Below are 13,267 nucleotides of genomic sequence, written 5' to 3'. Positions count from 1 at the left end.
GCGAAACATCGATCAGCTGCCCCCTACTGGGGATGTGCCCGCAACCAAGGTACATGCCCTTGACCGGGATCGAACCTGGGACCTTCAGTCCGCAGGCCGATGCTCTTTCCACTGAGCCAAACCGGTTTCGGCGGTCTCCCGGTATTTAAGAACACAGTATTCGTCCCAAACTGGGGGCGGTTATAATGCTTTTCATTCAGACTGTCCTTAAAAGAAACGCCGCTTGCTGTTAACGTTACAATCGCCTTTACCTGACATGGGTATCCATCCTGATGAACGGCTGGGCACACTTTTCCTTTCTCAGCTGTTGCCTCTCAAACCACAGCTAATCCTCCTCTCGGGGTCTTGCTCAGGTTCCAGCTTTGCTTGACTCGCTTCCTTCTCCTTTCGACCTCGAGCCTCCCTCGCAGCCGGAGGCGCCACACCGGGGTTAAACACGCCTCTTTCTCAGAGAACGGGTTCAAGCTTTCCGCCTTCCCGGGCTCCCTGGGGGCCCGCCGCTCTTCTCGATTCCTATTGGGTGAACTCCACGCCTCTCACCGCCCTGGAGGCGGGACGCGGCGCCCGAAGATGACGTCACGGCGGCGGGGCCGGAACTCTCGGTGGTTTAGGCTCTCCGCTCGGGTCGGGTGCTCGGGGACCGTTCCGTCGGCGACGCCGCCGCAATGACCATCTGTCAGTTCTTCCTCCAAGGCCGGTGTCGCTTTGGGGAGCGGTGCTGGAACGAACATCCTGGCGCCTGGGGTGCGGGCAGTGGACGGCAGCAACAGCCCTCAGGTGACCGCCGCCGGCCGAGCTGGGGTGGGCCTGGCTGGGGTCCGGCGGTTAGGGAGCGGGCCTCCCGCGTGGGCCTCCGCGCGGCGCCCGCCACGCAGTTTCTCTCCGACGGTCTTACCCGCGTCTCAGGCACTCGGTCAGTCTTTGTTGAGCGGGCGAAGCCGAGGGCGTGGTCCTGGTTCTGAGGCCGAACAATGAGTGTTAAGTCAGAGGTCCGTGTCAAAGCTACCCCTTCGGTGGGTGGCAGTGGTTCGGGAGGTCGACCCAAACGCCTCCATGCCTTTCTCTACCCTTCCGGGTACTTGTCTGGAATATAACTTTTACTAAACATTTTTCCCGAGGGAGAGGCTAGCGACTTGGATCCGTCAGAGCTCTTAACTTGGGGGAAGTCGCGAACTCCTTTGGAAATACAATAAGTTTACAGAGCCATTCCTCAGATACGCTCATAAAATTTGGGGTAAAATTGGGAGGATGGTAAAATTAAGAACTCGGGACTGTGAGGGAACGGAACTGCTCCCTGGGCCTAAGTCATTAACGGAGGTTTGGGAATGTTTCGTTAAACCGATTATGAATGATGCAAAAAGCACTGTCTTCAAGGAGAGGAGAGGTCAGACAAGAAACCATAGTACAACACAAGCTTCTAAAGGTCAGACGAAGAGGTTTTCTTTTCTTAGAATTGGAACTTAGTCCTTAGAGGATCACAAGATGCTGACCGCCTCCCGCACTCTCACCCTCCCTCCCCTTTTTTAGGGATGTTCATCTTACCTTTCAACCGTAAGTTGCACTGTGGCTTCATACCCGATCCCCCTTCTTGAAGGCAGTCTTTTTTGCATTACCCACAATAGCTGTCATGAATTACTCCAAACCAAAAATTAGGACTCGGAGTCTGATAAATGTGAGTGTACTTCCATGAACAACAGAATGTATTGGATAGATTAATTGATGGAAAGTGTAATAAAACTCATCACATAGTGTATTTAGCTGCCTGAAACAAAATGTTTTTGAAATTAAGAAGTATGAAGACCAAAAGCTATACACAAAAGATTAATTGAACTTCCATTGTGTCATTCCCCAAAGGATTTGGAACTTTAGAAAAATAAAATACCATTATTCCCTACTTGAGGGATCTTTCTGTCCAGCAATCTGCTGCCTTTTCTCTTTGGTTTTATTAAGGAGTTTTAGAGTTGGGAGATGAATTTTCATAAAGGAGTATATCTCCCATCACTCCACTTTTTAATATATTGAATGGAATATCTCCAATTCAGTGAATTATCTTGGACCCAACTAGGAAGTTGGGTAATTGAAATACTTTAAGTGATAAGATTTTTTAAATATAGAGACAGAGAGGTTAGAGTCCTGTTGGCTCATTTTGATAATTATGAAATATTAGTAATATGCTCATAATAGAGGAACTCAATGCACTTTTTCATTTGCAAATCATCTTTATAATCTCCCCCTGAAAGATAGGTGGCTGTTTTCCCAGAAAGAATACTGAGTCAAATAGATTTAAGCATCTATTCAAAGACAGTGGGTAGAATCTAATCTTTTATATTCAACAAACTTTTTAGTACATTCCTAATTTTTCAGACTTTATTACTATTTTAGGCCCACTGGGAGAGCAAGAATAATAAAGACAGCTTTTTGTCCCGAAGGAGCTTATGATTTAGCATAAATGTCCTCTATCCACACCACTATCAAGCAATTGTTTACTTAGTAAGCTTATGTCAGCTGAATCTAGTAATAATATCATTAATTTTCTAGGGATTTACAGTCTTCTCAATTTTGTTAACCAGAAATCCAATTAGACTATTATGTGATTGGTTGATATTACAGTGAACTACAGTATATAAGGAAAAAATGAAGAGTTTTGTGATTTAAAATGAGTGGAAATGTTGAGTCTTTGCATAATGTCTGTGTGTAATAAGACAAAATATAATTAAATTTTTAGATATTTAAAAGATGAGTTGCTGGTGAAATTGTTTTTTTTTTATTTTTTATTTCAGGTAGTAACAGACGTGGATGGAATGCCACCAGTCAGAGATACTCCAGTGTTATCCAGCCATCCAGTTTCTCCAAATCTACGCCATGGGGGGGCAGCAGAGAGCAAGAAAAACCATCTTTTGGTTCTTTTGATTCTGGAGATTCAACTAACAGGAACAGGGGGTTTGGATTATCTCAGAACCCATTTGCTACTTCACCTACCTCTGAAGCACAGAAAGATGAAAAGAAACTTCTGTAAGTGAAAGCATTCAGAAAAATTATCTATTTTCTTCTTTTTTTAAAAATTACGTATATTTTTAAAGAAATAATACATTATTTTAAAAATCAGAGTAAGCATAAAGAAGAAAAAGCACTGATGATCCTATCACTCAGAGATAACCACTGTTTTGCATAGATATCATACTAGATTTTATTTCATTTAAAAATGTGTCATCGTTCCATATCAGTACAGAGCCTTCTTAGAGCTAATTATGTTTTTCCCACTTTTCTGTTGATAACACTATATCGAAGGTAGTCCTGCTTAAGTTGGTTGTAAATTATGAGACCTTTACAAAGTATGAGGTAATTTATAGCAAGTTGTGATCTTGGAGGTCAAATAGCATCTCGTATTTTTCTTTTTAAAACTTTTACTTCATTTACATCATTCAAATTGATTTAATTTGATTCCCTTCCCTTTTGTGGAGTAAATTCCTTAACATTTCTTGAGAACATTTGTAGCAGAAGTTATAACTGGTGCCAAATCAGTGCCTGGCTATCTGTAACTTCCCTCAGCTTCTGGCTCCCAGGACAAAAATATACTTGTTTGTCTTTTACTTTCCATATAACCAAATGAGAACCAATGGTAACATTTTAAGCCGTGTACCATATACTACTGATTTTTTTTTTTTTTTAAGAAAAAACAAATGAGCCTCTCCTTCCTATATTTGATGTTTTTGTAAAAATCCTAAATTTAATATAGATTCTCTGTGGTATCTATCATTTTATTAATTGTAGCATTCTGGACAGGGCAGGAGGGGATTTAATTTAGAGCTGACTCTATCCACAGCTTTGCCAACAAATTAACATTTGAAAAATGTGAGAATTAGACAAATGATCTCTAAAGTCCTGCCCATTTAAAAATGTTATGCTTTATATTACACTAGAGGCCCAGCGCATGAATTGGTGCACATTGAAAGGAAATTAATTAGAAGGTGGCCGGCAGGGCGGGACTGGGCAAGATGGGCTGGAGCCAACCTCCCGCTGTCCTTCCCCACCCAGTCGCACCTGAGGTTGCACGAGGGCTCAAAGGGTATCTGTGGAGTAAGCAGGATCCCTCCACTAGGTGGGGTCCCTCAGCCTGGCCTGCGGGGATGGAGCTGAAACTGGCAGTTGGACATCCCCCACAGGGTCCTAGAGTGCAAGAGGGCACTCTGCAAAGTTGCTGTCGCTTGGCAGCTCCTGCGTTGAGTGTCTGCCCCCTGGTGGTCACTGCACATCATAGGTTTTATATATATAGATGGTACTTTCTCTTTCCCAGTTAAATGATTATTGATGTTTATGATAGAGCAAAAAGATTAAAGTTGTATTGTATATTAGATTCTATTTTAGTTCCTTAATACATAATGTACAATAGTGCTCAGTTAAATGAATTTGTTAATGGTTCCATGTACTGGAAAACCAAAATTATGAACTACTTTAGTCTTATAATATCTATAAATGAAGTGTAGTTTCTATTTCTATAAGCTTTTACTTTAATAAACACTTGAGGAAACACATGGAAAAAATATAAAATTATGTATTCACTACAATTTAAAACTTCAGTCATTGAAAATTATAAATGATAAATTTTAATTAGCAGATGAAAAAGATTCTCTTTTTTTGTCAGGGAAGGAATTGTGAAAGATATGGAGGTTTGGGAATCATCAGGGCAGTGGATGTTCTCTGCTTATTCACCAATGAAAAAGAAACCTAGTATTTCAGGTAACTGAGAAATTGTATGTTTTTAAAATATGTCTTATTTTCTAAAACCAGGACCATGCCAAATAAAGAAATTAACATTGTTTAAAGTATTTGAGTCTTCTAGCAGAACCTCTTGATTCAGAGGTTGAGGTTGGAAGGTATAGTTCTTTTAAGAGATGTAATTCTCAGTACGATCAGGACCTACCACAGTTCCCATTCTGTAAGCCCGGGCAGAGGCTCTGCTTTCTTGGTTCCCTACAGGTCCAACTTCAGAACCTCCTGGCTGCCTGCAGTGAATAGAAGAGTCATAGCCTGCCTGCTGTTAAGGTCTTGGCTGTCCGATTCTTGCTTCTCTTGCTTCCCTATCTTTCCTTTTAAGGATAGTTGTTTTTCATAAAGCATGTGAAGACCTACCTTGGAGGTAATGTCTGAAGGTAAAGAGCTTTAGCTGGGCGATAGGGATGGCATTCCTGTAGATACACTTTTCTTCCCATTTTCTTTTGTCCACAGTTTCTAAGTCCTTTCTGGGCTGAAACCTAGACACCACACTTCTCTAAGCCCACTCTGGGTGGTCCTGGGCTTCTGCCCTATTGCGTAAACAGCAGGTGCCTAGCAGATGAGAGCCCTTGCAATCCCTCAGAACTCTGGGGCCTCTGCTGTGAGTCAGCTCCACCTGCTTATTCTCTGTGAGCATTTGTGCACACAACTCCTTAGTTAGTTATTTACTCAATCATTCAACAAATTCTTACTGAATTTCTTTTGTGCCAGGCCCTATTCTAAGTGCTGGGGATATAGTGATGAGCGAGATGGACAAGATCCCTCCCTTATAAAGCTTATGCTCTTGAGGGAGGGAGCCAATAAGTAATACAAATAAATAAGAGAATTTCAGATAGTGATTTTTCTATAAAGAAAATAAAGAAGTACTAAGCCTTTTTAAATCATTTCAGAATTGAACCTATGCTTACTGAATGTCCTAAAGCAGTGGTTCTCAAAATGTGGAATGTAGATCCCTAAGTAGGGTTGCCAGATAAAATATGGAGTGCCCAGTTAAATTTAAATTTTAGATAAAGAATAGTATTTTTAGTATATGAATAGCCCTTGTGACATACTAAAAAAGTATTTGTTGTATGTCTGAAATTCAAATTTAACTGGGCATTCTGTTTTGTTTGCTAAATTTGGCAACCCTATTCCTGAGACCCTTGCAGGGGCTGTACAAATTCAAAAATATTTTCATCATAATACTAACACATTAATTGCCATTTTCACTGTGTTGACATTAGCACAGTTGGTGCAAAAGCATTAATGCAAAAAACACATTGCATCGTAGTAAATATACATCAAGGCCGAGATAATAAACTGTATTAACAAACTATATAGTAGTCAATTAAAAAATAACGTCATTTTCACTTAATGTCCTTGATGAAATGGTAAAAGTTATTACTTTTATTAAATCTTGACCTTTGAGTGCAAACCTTTTTGCTATTCTGTATGACAAAATGGGAAGCCACATAAAGTGCTTCTGCCACGTGCTCATGTGTGATGGTTATGTTGAAATATGTCTTATTTTCTAAAGCACTCATGTGATCACTGACTTGTGAGCTGAACTAGCCACTTTCCTTCCCCCACAGGACATTTTTTTTTTAAAGAATGCCTGAGAACTATGGTTATTTAGACTTAAGTGTTTGGTGACATTTTCTTTAAAAAAAATAAATGAAGTGAGCCTATCACTTCATAGAAAACAACTGACAATGTTTATTGCCAATGATAAAATTCAACCTTTCAAGTGAAAATTCGATTATGGAAAACTTTTCTGCTAATGTGAGTTTGATGACTTCTTGATACTTAAAGTCTCGTCTGATGAGATGGATAGTGACATTAATAAATATGAATATTTTAATATTATACAATGACATTTGCCAACATTTGGAAGTTCTAAATAACTCAGTAGAACTTCCAAATGCTCAATCTATAATGTTACAAAATTATACATGGCTGAAAAATCCTTTCTAAATGCAAGATAAACCAGTGGATTTTATATAATTGTACAAAAATTTTGCATCCACATTGTAGCTAGCCTTTAGAAACTACTACCTGTTGCCCTAGCCAGTTTGGCTCAGTGGATAGGGCATCAGCTTGTAGACTGAAGGGTCCTGGGTTCCATCCTGGGGTTGCGGGCTCCTCCCCAGTCCCAGCCCTGGTTGGGCACATGCTGGAAGCAACCAATCAGTGTGTTTCTCTCACATAGATATTTCTCTCTATCTTTCCCTCTCTCTCCACTCTCTCTAACTCAATGAAAAAATATCCTTGGGTGAGGATAAAACAAAAAGAAACTACTACTTGTCAAGTTTTGGTATAATATCAAAGAAGAATATTCACAATTATCTGAAAAGGCCATTAAATTAATCCTTTTCCAACTACATATCTGTGTGAGAACAGGTTTTCTTCAGACACTGCAACCAGGCAATATATTGCAACAGATTCCATGCATCTAATTGTTTCCCGAGGTTAAATCCTAAAAATTATATTAAGGTCAGAAGGTGTGAACATTTCCAAAGCTAGTGATGCTTATTGAGAATTTTCCTCCCAGATAAGTTGTATATTTTTAATTCCCTTAATGTCAATTTAAGAGAAAGTCCACTTCACCACATTCTTAATAACAATAAATATTCATTTTTCATTTTTGCAATTTTCTCTATTTTAAGTTGTATATTTTTAAAAAATATATTTTATTGATTTTTTACAGAGAGGAAGAGAGAGGGATAGAGAGTTAGAAACATCGATGAGAGAGAAACATCGATCAGCTGCCCCCCACACACCCCTCACTGGGGATGTGCCCGCAACCAAGGCACATGCCCCCGACCGGAATCGAACCTGGGACCCTTCAGTCCGCAGGCCGACGCTCTATCCACTGAGCCAAACCGGTTTCGGCTTAAGTTGTATTTTTAAATTTAACTTTATTTCATTTATTTACTGGCTATTTGAATTTTTGTGACTTACCTATTATATTTGCTCAGATTAACATTTTTTTTATTGATTTGTAAGAGCTATTCATATATTAACATTAGCTCTTCTCCTGTCATGTTGCAATTATTGTTTTCCCAGTTTATCATTTGCCTTTTAATTTTGCTTATTGTTTCTAACATATAGAATATTTTTTTAGACTGAAGTTTGAATGTATATGCAGTCAACTTTCTTTTTCTTCTTTCTTATTCTTTCGTCTCCATTTTGTTATTCCTTCCTCTCCGTTTATCTTTAGAAAAAGTTCCCCTTCAAAGATCAAATAACCAACTACATTTTATTCTAATTTAAACATGAAAGAGAGTGTAGGCTCCTTATAATTATGTAAATTTTCTAATGATCAACATTAGCATACTTTCTTGTCTAGCACCTCTAGCTTTACTATACTGTTGAAAGTATTGGCATTTATTTTAAAGATTCAAATTGATTCCTCACTTCAGGTTTTACAGACATTTCACCAGAGGAGTTGAGGCTTGAATACCATAACTTCTTAACCAGCAATAACTTACAGAGTTATGTAAGTTTGTTTCCTATTCATCTACCTCAATAACAGATTAGCTGTTAATTACTATCTTCTCTATTTGTAGTCAAGGCTTGCTTGTGTTGGCAAAGTGGGTGAGGTCTACAAGTTTTTCAAGACAAGTTTATTTTTATTTTCTAAATTACTTCCCTTGAAATTGGTTATCTAAAGTGGTGATAATATATTTTTACTGTAGTAACTGGGAATGTCATTATTTCATTACAAATTATCCAGCAACCAGTCCCAGAAATCAAACCCTTTCATCATTTGACAAACATTTATAGAGCATTTCTTAGGTGCAGACACCGTGATGAAAGCTAGAAAGACAAAGTTAAATAAAGCAGTCTGTTATATAGATCAACATTCTCGCATATCATATATCAAAAAATAAAAAAGCTGGGCTTGAATAAGTTTGGTGCTAAAGGAAATGAAATAAAGTCTGTATTTTTTGTTGTCTATAGTCATGATCATGCGTTTTAACTAGCACACATGTTCACCTCCTATCCAAATATAACTAACTCTCTGCTGCCAGATACTTAGGATTCTTAACCAGAAGATACAAGGAGTTGAAAAACAGGGCAAGGGGACTATAGCTGGAATATCTTTGGAAAATAGGGGCAGGTCAATGCAAATTTTACAAGTTATGGACCATAAGAATGTTTCATAAACTTTTTGTGATTTGGGCAAAGACGTGAAGTTGTCATTTGAAAGATTAACTTAAATACTCAATATTGACTCATTATTTTTCTGTCTTCTCTCTTCAGCTAAATTCTATCCAACAGTTAAAAAATCAGTGGAGGAACAGGGTAAATGAACTGAAAATTCTAAATACATCAACTAGAATAGCTTTGGTGAGTATTGGAGAGTTTGCTACGGGAAGTGACTTGTCTATTGCTTTTTTGCAGAGAATTTTACTTTCTATTTGGAAAGCAAAGTTAAGCTCAGCTGGTGTAGCTCAGTGGTTGAGCATCAACATATGAACCAGTAGGTTCTAATAATTCCATTTATATGAAACTAAAAAACACAGACCTGTCTATAGTGATAGAAAGCAGATGAGTGGTTTCTTGGGGCCAGGAGTTGGGAGAGGGCTGACTGGAAAAGGACACAGGGAACTTTTAGGGGTGATGGAAATGTTCTAAATCTTGATAATGGTGGTAATTATAAGTTTGTCAAAACTCATTGAAACATATATATTTTATAAATATATAGATATAAAATGGATGCATTTTATTGTATGTAAACTATATCTCAACAGAGTTTAATTTTTAAATATGCTATTGGGGCTTCCAAATGAGAGAAATTGTATCTGTTTGAGTTGATTAGGAAAGGCTTTTGGGGAGGGGGTAAGTGAAAAGTTTCTTAAAAGGGAGATTAAGATTTCAGTAAGCAGAGATGAAGACATTCCTAGAGCAGGAAGTAGCAAGAGCATAAAGTATTTGTAGGCAATGGAAAATGTTTGATAAATTTTGGTGGTAAGTTTCAGTAGTGTCATTGTGAATCAGCTTCAGTTCAAGTGTTAGGGTGAATAGAATGGGAACCTCTAAAGGTCCTTACCTAATATCTAGGTTTCTTGATAAATGCAGATCAGCCTATAGACACTGAAATATATTATTAAAATTTTTTTCTGATTTTAATGTGTTCATTCGAAAATTTAGAAAATATTTAAAAGCAAGAATAAAATTAAAACCATAATTCATTAACCATTAACTCTTAATCTTTGAGCTTGGTTTACTTTTTTTTTTAATGTATATTCATATTGTGGGCATTTTTCTATGTTAAACATTTAACTTCACATTTTTAAGTGCATATTTTAAACATTGAATTTGGCTCTAAAGTTTATAGAAAAAGTACTTGAAAATTATTTATCAAGTACTTTATTATTTGCCTGTTTTTACAGCTCTCCGATATAAAGGATGGAATAAATCAAGCAGAACCTGCATTTGGATTTGGCAGTAGGCAAACAGCAACATTCGGGTCACCAGGTAAGTGATACAGTAATTCAGGACTTCATTGATTTAGAAAAATAGGACTTTATAGGTTTCAAATCATTAAGCCTGAAGATATGTTAAGTACCATTAAAGACCCTATGGCTCGAGCTTTAAAAGTATATTTTAGGAATGGTTTTCAAGATTTTGATAGTTAGGGAAGCAGCACCTTTGAGGACTTTCTTGTCACTTGTATAATAAATCTCTGGTGAGATTTGGAGGGGCGGTGGGGCAGCGGGGGCGGGGGGGGGAGGGTGCGTGGGAGGGGGGCCCAAGCCAAAAGTGAACGTGCATGCTAATCCCTGAGGTTTCTCAAAGCTGCCTCCTTGAGTGGAGGTAAATTATGGTGCAAATGAGATCAGTGTTAGCAGTAGCAGAAAGACAGAACAACAGGGTCCGGTGGGTTTGTTCTAGATTCTCATTTTCCTTCTCTCCTAGTAATCTTCTCTCCTCCCAATACCCAAGCAGGGCAGGAATAAGGGAGAAATTGGCGGGGTGGGGGTGAAGGGGGGGCGGCGGCGGACGGGAAGAGGCTGGTAATATGGCTACATTTTCTGATTATCTGGTTTATTTGTAGGTTTTCCAGTGAATAACAGCACGAGTGATAATGCTCAAAATTCTAGTTTTACAAGCTCTGGATTTACCACTGCCCCTTCTGGAAGCCCTTCTGTGTTCGGGAATATTCCAGCATTTGGAGCTGTTCCCTCTACCAGTCCTGCCATCACTACTTCTACTCCAGCTCCTGGATTTGGGAAACCCGAAATCACATCTGCTGCTTCATTTTCCTTTAAAACCCCTGCAGCCTCGGGATTTGGCTCAGCCGGGTTTTCTGGATTCCCAGCTCCCATGGCAGCAGGCCCTGTGGGAGCTCCAGGGGCCCCAGCCTTTGGAAACAGCAGCTCTGTGGCTGGCTTTGGTAGTCCAGGCTCACATTCTCACTCTCCTTTTTCCAAGTCATTCAGTGGCACTCATGATGGACATAGCAGCACATCCACCTCTGTCCCCATCTCAAATGGCAGCACGACAACAGGTAATGAACTATTCACACCCAAGCATCAACTAACAGCAGAAGAACTGGGGCAATTTCAGGCCCAGAAATTTACTCTGGGGAGAATTCCATTGAAGCCACCACCTGTGGAACTTCTAAATATTTGAAAGGACAATTTTAAATACAGAAAAGAATGACTTCTAAATTGTTTTGAATGGTTCATATAGAAGAGTAGATATACGCACACATGTATGTATATACTTATATATTTATATGGAATATAGCTTTAGGGGTTTGAAATTTAACATTTTTTTTCTTGAACCTAACTATTTAAATAAAACATAATAGCCAGCAAGAGATTTTCTTCTACTATAATTACGAATGGAACTGAAAAGCTATCTGTGCGCTGAATAAAGTATTTTCTCATTCTACATCATTTTACTATCTTAACCTTTAAACATTGTTTTAAGGAGATAATTTCTAGAACCATTAGAGGGGAAATGCTTAAATATTTAGCTTACTTACCAAATAAACATCAGTACCATGACCTTCCTTCATGCAAAAGAAGATTCTTTTAAAGAGTGAAAACTTTTCTTTTTAGGACCTAGGAGGCATTTTCCCCTCATAGCTTTGTCTCACCCCCTTCCCTCCTCAATTTTGGCTGTCTCATGGGCCACCATTTGAGTTTTCTTCAATAACTTTAGGCTAATTTTTATCTTAGCCTAATTTTTATATAATTGTACTTATTCCTTATCTTATCAAATGGTTGGATTGTAAGAAGAATAGAAATTGTGATCATGTGAAGAAATAGTGTATGTAGAGGGGTCAGGATTCCAGCTGTTTCTAGAACTTTTATAATTCTTAGACATACTTAGATCTCCCTGTGTCCTCAGATTGCGGGGGTAACATCTTGATATCTTACATATGGTTGATCCAAAAAAACCAAAGACCTGGCATGGGTTGAGGCACATATATCAGAGCTCTGTGCTCCTTTCTTAAACCTCAAAAATTACACAGCTATTACTGTGAGAACAGTTGTCTAACATAGAACTGATAAGGTTTTATGTGGCGGGCTGGCACGGCCATGAGCTGATTTTTTTAAGTGAAAATAAAACTGTGGGGCGCGGCTACAGAGTTTGGACAGGTTCAAGCCTTGGACTGACAACAGTCTTGTGGCCACGTGCAAGTCCCAGCCTGGAGGGCAGAGCCCTCCGAGCACAATTATAGCCAACAGCTGTAGTTGTAAGCTTGAACCTATGGTCCGAACACGTGGCCCCACATGCCTAAGTGATATAGGCTGCAAGTAAACAAAGCTTGATCAGGTGCACGTAACTGAGTAGGATCGAAACCCACGAGAATGTTGTAAACATCTTGACCACGCCCTTACTTTGCCTCGTGGCATCTGGCTATAAAATAAAGACACGGCTTGTAGTCCGTGGCGCTCTCTCTCCATGAGGAAGCAGCGTCCCCCCGAGACGCAGCTTTCATTCTCTTGTCTTTTCTAATCCTTTCAGCCGCCCCCACGCAGGGTCACTGAACCTGGCCGAGCTGGCGTGGCACATAAGGTGCCCTGGGGCTGAGTATGCCATGGCCGTGCCAGCCCGCCACATAAAACCTTACCTAATAAAAGATATGCGATCCAAATGATTTTAATATATGCAAAGGGTTATAGACCTAAAGGATCTAGATTCTCTGGTTCACTTCTTGAAAAACTGTATGGCTCCAACTCACAGTTCTGGAAACCCAGAATTTGGGATAGGATCTATACCCGAGGAGTGTATGTCTGAGCCCATCTTTAGCTAGAGATAATAAATAGACCCTAAGTTCCTACTTTGGTCTCAAGGTCTAAAGATTTTCCAGTGTTTATTCCAACTTGCAGTTGACTCCTAGAATTTTCCTACCCTAATGGAATGAACCCTACACTACCCTAGGTTTGTTACAAGCTTACCAGGCTCCCTTGGGTCTCAGTTGAACTTGCCAGGTCCTGGAAGCTCTGAGGATGGAAGTCAGGACCCAGTGTTTCTAAATTTGCCTAATTAT

At 39.3% G+C, this 13,267-nt stretch overlaps 1 protein-coding gene across 5 annotated transcripts; it reads left to right on the top strand.

Annotated features, from left to right (window-relative positions):
- The first annotated feature begins 336 nt into the window (after positions 1–336).
- NUP42 (nucleoporin 42) lies at positions 337–11,658 on the top strand. 5 transcript variants are annotated; one of them, XM_008148151.3, is made up of 7 exons: positions 337–777; positions 2,781–3,012; positions 4,643–4,737; positions 8,175–8,251; positions 9,019–9,105; positions 10,152–10,236; positions 10,817–11,658. In XM_008148151.3, exons 1-7 carry the CDS (start codon positions 666–668, stop codon positions 11,392–11,394), a joined length of 1,266 nt encoding a protein of 421 aa, XP_008146373.2. In that variant the 5' UTR covers positions 337–665; the 3' UTR covers positions 11,395–11,658. The 5 variants fall into 5 exon arrangements, with proteins under 5 accessions (XP_008146373.2, XP_054582472.1, XP_054582473.1 ...); XM_054726495.1 differs by lacking the exon at positions 337–777 and adding an exon at positions 1,357–1,423; XM_054726497.1 differs by lacking the exon at positions 4,643–4,737 and having other exon boundaries at positions 720–777.
- The last annotated feature ends 1,609 nt before the right edge of the window (positions 11,659–13,267 follow it).

The sequence above is a fragment of the Eptesicus fuscus genome, chromosome 14 (assembly GCF_027574615.1).
Source record: "Eptesicus fuscus isolate TK198812 chromosome 14, DD_ASM_mEF_20220401, whole genome shotgun sequence".
Classification (NCBI taxonomy): domain Eukaryota; kingdom Metazoa; phylum Chordata; class Mammalia; order Chiroptera; family Vespertilionidae; genus Eptesicus; species Eptesicus fuscus.
The sequence above is the reverse complement of the archived record's forward strand: the minus strand, read 5'-3'. Positions and strand labels throughout refer to the sequence as shown.

Coding starts and splice junctions, on each gene's coding strand:
- NUP42 (XM_008148151.3), top strand. CDS start 666: ATGACCATCTGTCAGTTCTTCCTCCAAGGCCGGTGTCGCTTTGGGGAG. Junction 778..2,780: donor ACGGCAGCAACAGCCCTCAG/GTGACCGCCGCC, acceptor TTTTTATTTCAG/GTAGTAACAGACGTGGATGG. Junction 9,106..10,151: donor CATCAACTAGAATAGCTTTG/GTGAGTATTGGA, acceptor CTGTTTTTACAG/CTCTCCGATATAAAGGATGG.